Source organism: Maniola jurtina, chromosome 21, assembly GCF_905333055.1.
Source record: "Maniola jurtina chromosome 21, ilManJurt1.1, whole genome shotgun sequence".
Lineage (NCBI taxonomy): Eukaryota > Metazoa > Arthropoda > Insecta > Lepidoptera > Nymphalidae > Maniola > Maniola jurtina.
In genome coordinates, this window is record NC_060049.1 from 11767642 (window position 1) to 11776868 (window position 9227).

Below are 9227 nucleotides of genomic sequence, written 5' to 3' on the forward strand. Positions count from 1 at the left end.
AGCTTAATACTGGATGCTTATTATAATAATATCGCACGAGCGATCGCCTGTTGCTTCCATCAAAATGCTCGGGTCAAGCTCAGGCATTAAACCTGACAGGTAGTAGAATTTATAACAGGACTTAGCCCATTAAACAATCAAGTATCACCGACAGTCCTTTCTGCTGGCCCTGTATACAGGTAGATGAATTAATATCGACGTACGTGCTACCAGAATTGCACAAGCGCAGTAAACCAACGCGAACGTTACTCGAGAGTCGAGATCCCTAGCCACGCTCCGGGAAGCCCACAAGAAGGTTCTAATTAACCATCCAGACAAAGAAAATGCACGTTATCTCTTATCAGTCTGTGGTGTACAGTAAAAGTCGTTTCATTCATTAATTCATTGACGTATCGTCTGTCATCGAACAATGTGAACCGACCCTGACCCCTGTCACACCTGACTTATAACTGTCGCGTGGAGAGTTTGCATTAATATAACATTCTTTGTGAATACAATTTGCATGTTGTAATCTTGAAAGGTAGCGACCATTTTTGAGCTACGGCAAAGGATGTAAAAGAACGTTGGCTTTACTTTACGAGCGCTAGGGAAAAAGTGAAAATTTTGTTGTAGTAACGAGGCGCCTTATTGGGTTGCCTTGAACTTACGCGAACAGAGGTAGATAGACAAATAGCAAAATGCAGAAGATAAATAGTGTTAGGCTCTATGTCGGAAAAAAATAATTCAAAATTCAAAATATTTTTATTCAGTTAAACTTTTACAAGTGCTTTTGAATCGTCAAAATAATCTACCATAGGTTTGAAATGCCGTTTCTACCGAGAAGAACCAGCAAGAAACTCGGCGGTTGCTCTTTTCAAGTGTTCAATTTACAATAATATGCCATACTGCTATTGACGCTTCCTCCGATTTAATTTTTCAAAATATATTTATTTTATTATGACACAGAGACAGTTTGCATCCCAGCGAAAGATATATTATACAGTTTTTAATCCACGAAAACCAAAAGTTTCCACGCAATTTTATCTAAATCCACGTGGACGAAGTCGCAGGCATCGTCTAGTACTAAAATATAAATAAAGTTCAATGAAACCTTTAACATTATGCATATTAATTTATTTTAACTGGTAAAGGCTGGTTTAGCTCGAAGGCCTCTCAACGTCTCAAAGCAAGGGTAAAATAAAAGAAACGCCCACTTTTCACGCGGATTCATAAAAACTTCAACTTGAATGAAAAATTCCTTGTGTTGTCCGCTGTGAAAAATTCCGATCAAGTTATTATTAATGACGCAAAGTTTCCTTCAGTCATCAATCAAGTTATACTTCAAAACTTATTGGATCCAATTTTTTTTTTTAGTCTCACATTTTGAGTGACATAAATTGCAAAGTGCTTCAACAATCTTGAATTATACATAACTTTAGGGCCTTAAAGATCATATTGAAAGATTATTCAGTCAAAGTCAAAATCATATTTTATTCAAAGTAGGTACAATTGTACTCCTTTTGATGGTCAAAATTGTTTTTGTACGATATAGTGGTGATAATTAATTACGTAACTTAAAACTAAAGCTACGAGGGTTCCAAACGCGCCCAAGTTTGAGAAGAGCCCACAACAAACTATTATATTTAGGGTTCCGTATCGTATACCGTCCATATCATATTATATTCGTCTGAGTGGATTTATTGTTCGAAATTTTGCAAATTAACATTCAGAAGCCTAGTACAATCAGTAAGTAGCCTTAGCATAAGATTCTACAACTCATCAATGTTAATAGAATTCGAGCTTTTAAAAACTTTGAAGTCTTTGCATACCTTGTAGGAAAATCAAATTCGCGAAAATGCACTGCATGTTATGTGATCGAGTATGTTTATCAAGTTTTAGTCGAATTTGTATTCGTGTCATACAAAAGTCCAATATAATTAGTTTAGATAATAAATCCATCTAAAGTCAGCACAAGCGAAATTAAAACCATTAATTTCAATTCTTTAACTAAAGAAAATTCACGTATATTCTACTCTTTACCACATTATTGTGTTTCGAGGCTCGAATTCGTTCAACGTTTGTGAGATGTAAAATCTCATACTAAGCACCCGGAAAAGTGTTCAAAATTCATCAACAATTTAAAATGAAAAATTGTCCTACCGTGACAAATAAAATACTCAGTTGGTACGTTAAAATGAAAAATTATTCATTTTCTACCGCCGTTCTCAAGCTCGGAATAATATTTGACTTTATCTAGACTCTCTAAGATCCCCAGGTGGACCTTAAACGGAGTTTATGTTTGAAAATATCTCACTGAAATAAAACCAAATATTTGCACAGGAAAATTTTTATTGCCATTTTAAATTCCTTCAACTCTTGAAGTGCAGTTCGGGGGCGTATTTAAAAATGCAAATCGTTATTTCGTTCCCGAGTTGACAAGCAGACCCTCTTCGGTTTATCTGAAAAGATATTTAAATTAAAAAAGGAAAATGAAGATAAATACTATATTCGCAAGCGAATTGGTACCCGGGCACTTCTAAATTTCTTGTTGCGGTTTTAGGATTCCGTAAGAGAAGGGTGCCAACGGAACAATATTACGAAGCCCTTGCTGTCCGTCCGTCTCTCCTGTTTGTATGTCTGTCTGTCAGCGGACTATATCTCAGGTACCGTAATAGGTAGAGAGTTGAAATTTCCACAGAGCGTGTATTTCTATTGCCGCTACAACAACGAAATAGTATAATGAGAATTTCAAACTGGCCACCAGGGAAACACTGGTTAAATAAATAAATAAAACATTAAAAAGTACCTAATCTTGTACCATAGTACGGAACCCTCTGTGTCTGCTTGCACTTGACCGATTTTAATTTATATTCAAACTAGGTTAAGAAGTTATTAAAGATCTTCAATGCATCCCTTTGACTTGAATAGCCCGGTAGTAAAAGGAACCTCCATAGAATTGAACATAATTCTGATCAAATTGGACGTAAGTACCTAAGTACCTATTTTCTGAAAAAACGCATCGATAAAAGTCCTCTGATGGGGTATCTCCGAGCTTTGGTACGATGACGCCAAGATAAGTACAGCCTCAATAGCTCAATGACTGAAATCGAAAAAGTCAGCGGTTCAAACCCCGTCCGTTGCATTATTGTCGTATCTATTCCTAGAACAAGATTTATGCTTAGTTGGAGAGGAAAGGGGATTGATTTTAGGGTTCCGTACCTCAAAAGGAAAAACGGAACCCTTATAGGATCACTTTGTTGTCTGTCTGTCTGTCTGTCTGTCCGTCCGTCCGTCCGTAGGTATTATAGCACAAGTACAGAAATAAATCAGAAAACCGCGAGTTTGTGGTCACATAATCAAAAAAAATTAAAATGTGATTCAATTTTCAAAGTAAGATAACTATACCAAGTGGGGTATCATATGAAAGGGCTTTACCTGGACATTCTAAAACAGATTTTTATTTATTTTTATGTACAATAGTTTTTGATTTATCGTGCAAAATGTTGGAAAAAATACCCGAGCACGGAACCCTCAGTGCGCGAATCCGACTTGCACTTGGCCGATTTAAAAAAAAGAATATGAGCATGCTAATCATGACGAATACTCCCCTTTCCCCTCCAATTAAGCGTAAAACTGATCTAGGAATAGGTACGACAACTTTACCTCCTTATCGCAATTTTCTGAGACAGAGTTCATGTGCTCAAGTTTCTTCCTGTTGCGGAACACGAGCGGGCTGACGATCGTCATGAAGCCCATCTTGGAGTAGTTGCCGTCTTCCACGATGCCAATCTGTGAACAATGACAAGACAATGAACAAGACAATCGTCATAATTTTAGATCACTTCGATGTCTGTCTGTCTGTCTATCGGTCTGTCGTGTCTGTCAAGAAAACCTATAGGGTACTTCCCGATGAATCATGAAAGGCAGGTAGGTAGATCTTACAGCACAAGTAATGGAAAAACGGGTTAAGGTTCCGTGCATAATTATGAACATTATGTTTTAGGAGTATGAGCTAGAGACCTGTGACACGCGGACAGATAAACGGACAGACAGGCAAACAGCAGAGTGATATTAATAGGGCTTCGTTTTTACTATTTGGGTACGGAACCCTAAAAATAATAAATTCTCAAATCAGTCTTAATTAAACTCCTTTAAGGTCGCAATAACATAGTGGACCGTAAGCATATTAGAATAAACTAAGGACAGTTATTGGACTGAAATTAGATTTAGAAATCACACTAATATTATAAAGGCGAAAGTTTGTATGTGTGTGTGTGTGTGTGTGTGTGTATGTTTGTTACTCATTCACGCAAAAACCACTGGACGGATTTGGCTGAAATTTTGAATGGAGATAGATAATATCCTGGATTAGCACATAGGCTACTTTTTATCCCGAAAAATCCAAGAGTTCCCACGGGATTTCGAAAAACCTAAATCCACGCGGGCGAAGTCGCGGACATCGGCTAGTTATTCATAAGTAGAAGTTTAAGCTAGAATAAAATTACTTATTAGCCCATAGGCTAGATCGTAGTAGGAATAAAGCTACCATTATATAATGGAGCTTTATGGTAAGGAAAAAAAAAAAAAAAAAATTAAACTCCAACTTATAAGACTACTGCAGTTACCAAGATGGTGATTCTTCGTCGCATATTACCTTTTCCAGCAAACAGGTGATGATGCAGGCAGACTTCTCAGGAAAAGGTGGATCTTTCCGAAGGAACTCCAGATCAGTCTCTGTCGCGTTAACGTGGGCCATGCAGGAGCGGGCGGTGGCTTTAAGTGTCTTGTGGACCACTTGGACTACTGGGTTCTCTGAAAGAGAATAAGTAGACGTTAAATCGTCATCATTATCATCACAACCCATCCCCGTTTCACTACTGACCACTGATCTACTCTCACAATGAGCAGGCTATAGGCCACTATGCTGGCTAAGTGCGGATTGGCAGACGTTATGCACTTTTGAGAACATTATGGAGAAGTCTCAGGCATGCAGGTTTCCTCACGATGTTTTCCTTCACTGTCAACTCAATGAAGATTTGGTTGCTTAAACTGCACATACTTAGCTCTGAAAAGTTAGAGGTACGTGCCTGGGATCGAACTCCACATCCTTAATTCCTAAATAGGAAATTAAAGTCTGAAACTAAGCTAAATATATTAAAGGAAAAGCTGCTCAAAAAACAACGCACAGCTCAAAATACTGGATGGTTCGGGCTGAAATTCGTCATGCAGATAGATAGCTTTATAGGATCACGTAGACATCCGCTATGAAAGGATTTTTGAAAATTCGACCCCTAAGGGGGTAAAATAGGGATTTGAAATTTATGAATTTGGCTGAGAATGGAAATAGATTATACCCTGGATACTTTTTATCCCGAAAAATCAAAGAGTTTCTACGTGAGTTTTAAATAAACCTATATCCAACGAACGATGTCGCGGGACTCAGCTAGTATTATAACAGGTAAATGCAAGACATCAAAAGTGTATCACGTCCTTCTTTCAGGTCTATTTATTAGGAGTTCAAGGGTTGTCAAGGGAGGAAGGGAAAATTATGGCTACCATTTTGTAGGACCCGTCATATTGAATTTATGACCACATTTCGTACCCTATGTCCCTTTTCGGGTCCGATGTTACTATTGTTTCGAATTTCAAATCGAACCTATATACGAGTGATTCGCAATTTGGGACGCTATATTTGACACCTCTTCAATATGAGTTCCACAGAATATAGATGTTGCAGAACGTGATATAAAAGGCGTATCACATAAATGACGGACCGAATTTCGTCTCTATACTCCAAGAGCTCGGCATTAAACAACGGTTTTCGTCGTTAGTACAGAGTCACATATTAAAATTCTTTTGTCCCATCTGCCGGCGTAAAAGTAACTCCATCGAGCGTCTTGTCGTGCAGGGCAAGGTGGAGGGCACCAGAGGGTGACAAAAGTTTTCAAGCTATCTCTGTGCCAAATTTGGTCAAAAATAGGTCGTCAAAAGCTGGCAGACAGACACACTTGCGTATTTATAATATTAGTATGGATGGTGTTGGTGAGTAGGTACTATTTATTGCAACGCTACGCAAATAAGTCAAATAATGCAGTGGCACGCCTGCAATCGCGTGTTGTATTGAGTGGGCCTTCTACCTTTCTGTGAGAACAGTCTTTGACGCCATAAATTACACGTACAAGTAAAATTACGATTTCATTTTCATGTTTAGTGTACAATGGACAAGCTACGATCAAACCGAGCAGCACGAAATTCGAATTCGTCAAAGGAACGGTGATTTCATTGCTTTGACGAATTCGAATTTCGAATTTCTCAAATTTTTTATTGGTACCTAGTACCTACTCTCGTGTAAATTATAGCTCTATGGTACTCATCATCATCATCATCATTATCAACCGTTAGACGTCCACTGCTGGACATAGGTCTCTTGTAGGGACTTTTACGCACGGTCTTGCACCGCCTCAATCTAGAGGCTTCGTTTGATGTCGTCTGTCCGTGCGTGAAGTGTACACCGGTCTTACCTCGCGTTGTACCTACATGCGCATCTTGCAGGATCTTGAAAAACCGGCCAAGTGCGAGTCAGATTCACGCACCGAGGGTTCCGTACTCGGGTATTTTTCCGACATTTTGCACGATAAATTATTATGCATAAAAATAAATAAAAACTTGTTTAGAATGTGCAGGTGAAGCCCTTTCATATGATATCCCACTTAGTATAGTCATCTTACTTTGAAAATTGAAACACATTTTAACTATTTTTTTGTTATGAAACCACAGATTCACGGTTTTCGGATTTATTTTTTTACTTGTGTTATTAGACCTACCCACCTGCCAAATTTCGTGATTCTAGGTCAACGGGAAGTATTCTACAGGTTTTCTTGACAGACACGACGGACGAACAGACAGACAGGCAGACAGACAGCAAAGTGGTTCTATAAGTTTTCCTTTTGAGGTACAGAACCCTAAAAACCCTTTTTAAAAACAAAATCCCGATTTTCACCGCAAAAATGTAAACATGAATGTTACCCGAAAATGAAATATGAACGATACAATGAAACGAAACATATACGGAACTCGCAAAATGCTAACTTGTTTAAACTTGTCTGTGCGAGATCCCCGCCTGTAGCGATGCAATCGGGTGAATAATTCAGAACAAGTAAAGAATAAATTTAAATCGACGGTACATTTCGGACGTCTGAATTTGGATCGAGTTTTGAGAGTATGCCACTATTCTCTATGCGCACAGCTTTACCCTCAACGCTGATTCAGCAATAAAATAAAAGTTAGACAAAGTTACTAAGCCCATATAAAATTGGTTTGTAAATTTGCAAACCAAGACTATAAGTATGTCAGTGTTCCGACCAACTATTCGCCTCATTTATTTATATTTTCACGATAGGTACCTATATGAAAATTTTAGGAGCGCCAAGATTTCAAGTTTCCTTAGCGTGCTCCCCAGGGCTCTTCATTAAAAAATAAACATACCTTTGGTTTAGTTCTCATTTGCGCCAGTCACACTCAAAGAATTTATTTAGAAACGTTCCAAAAACAAATATCAATAACTTTAACCTTGTCTACATTTTTTGCGTGACTTATTAAGTTTGAATATTACTGCAAGGATGAATGAATCAGAATGAATGTCTAACCTAAGCAATTTTTTCATTTTATTTCTATCGTTGAAAACTAGCACAGAATATAGCCCCGGGATCGTAAATTCTGGCTGAACAACCTCAGTATGTTTAAATGTTAACCTGGTTCGATGGCGAACTCGTAGACGAGCCCAGCGTTTGATGGAATAACCCTCAAGTTTTGATGTAGCATTCCTTTCTCTATTTTCCGCTTTGTGAGTGATGTGATTTATGGATTATGTTCAGTAGTGGTGAATACGTGATCAGTTTGCACTTCGCATGATCTTACGAGATGGCGAACACGACAAATTGTGTTTTGAAAGTAGACCGTATGTCGATTTTTAACCCCCGACCCAAAAAGAGGGGTGTTATAAGTTTGACGTGTGTATCTGTGTATCTGTCTGTGGCTTCGTAGCTCCTAAACTGATGAATCGATTTTAATTTAATTTTTTTTGTTTGAAAAGTGGCTTGATTGAGAGTGTTCTTAGCTATAATCCAAGAAAATCGGTTCAGCCGTTTTAAAGTTATCAGGTCTTTTCTAGTTACTGTAACCTTCACTTGTCGGGGGTGTTATAAATTTTTAATTTACACTTGTAAGTATCTATATGGCTTAGAAATTATAAGTATCTAACTATTTTGGTATTGTGCAAGTAACATAACTAAATAAGCCTTTTTCTGATGAAAAAAAAATGTTTTCGTTCGGCGCGGCTGAACTTTTTTAATGGGACTTCAACAGAGCGGTAGAAGGAGGGGACATGTTGCCTAATAATTGTGAGAGCAATAATTTATCAATCGATTGCGATTGTTAAACAAACTTGACCCAAGTCGGTACCTGGATGGGTGACTGAATTTGGCCTTTTCGTTCGCTCTGCGCCTCAGAGAGCTCTTTAAGGTCTCGGTCCCAGCTATTATTAATAAAATCTTATACATATTTACTTAACTATGAACCCCGAAAGTCGAAATTTCGTTCCCTTAGTCGAGTTGTATGCGGAAAGATCTAGAAACCCACCTCATTATTATCTAAAAAAAACTCCTACCATTATGTGATTAAAAAAAGGGATCACGACCCTCAGCAATGAAAAATACGTTTAAAAAACGAAAAAGAAGTTACTAACAGAAACGATTTCATTACATTCCGGATCAATCCTTCGGGAAAACGTTTACCTATTCTGCACAAAGTAACTATGTAAACGCGAGGAAATGCGTGGTGAATATAAAATTAAAATCGATGTTGCTAAATAAGGCGAGGAGGATATCTATAGAGTGCACTTAGACTTTGCTCAGACTTAAGACACTGTTAAAACAAGACAGAGTTGTACCGCTGGCATAAATCTGTCTCGTTTTAACTGAAACTTAAGTCTAAGCAAAGTAAGTGCACTTTATAGATTTCAATTAGATCGTTATTCGTTAGAATCTGTAAATGATATGAAAGCTGTACGGAACCATTCGTTTGCGAGTCCGACTCGCACTTGGCCGGTTTTTGTTATAAGAGAGAAGATTTCGTGCGCAAAGTATTTGCTTTAACAATATAACATCCAGGCAAGCACTAGTAACGATTCAAAATGCTAACTTCTTCAAACACTTCTTCAGCATTTCTCGTACTTACCGTGATCCAGTTCT

The 9227-nt window shown here is 37.9% G+C and overlaps 1 protein-coding gene across 1 annotated transcript; it reads right to left on the reverse strand.

The window, feature by feature from the left end:
• Nucleotides 1-2348: 2348 nt before the first annotated feature.
• LOC123876173 lies at nucleotides 2349-4786 on the reverse strand. The gene is made up of 3 exons (XM_045922337.1): nucleotides 4634-4786; nucleotides 3643-3768; nucleotides 2349-2438 (listed from the first exon to the last, which is right to left on the reverse strand). The coding sequence occupies exons 1-3, from the start codon at nucleotides 4733-4735 to the stop codon at nucleotides 2349-2351; spliced, it is 318 nt and encodes a 105-aa protein (XP_045778293.1). The 5' UTR covers nucleotides 4736-4786.
• Between the last annotated feature and the right edge of the window lie 4441 nt (nucleotides 4787-9227).

Bases quoted from the DNA above. Each gene is read 5' to 3' on its own strand.
- LOC123876173 (XM_045922337.1), bottom strand. From the start codon at position 4,735: ATGGCCCACGTTAACGCGACAGAGACTGATCTGGAGTTCCTTCGGAAA. The intron at 3,769-4,633 runs GTAATATGCGAC...CATTGTTCACAG, and splicing joins TCACCTGTTTGCTGGAAAAG to ATTGGCATCGTGGAAGACGG. The intron at 2,439-3,642 runs GTAAAGTTGTCG...ATATCTTTTCAG, and splicing joins CAGAAAATTGCGATAAGGAG to ATAAACCGAAGAGGGTCTGC.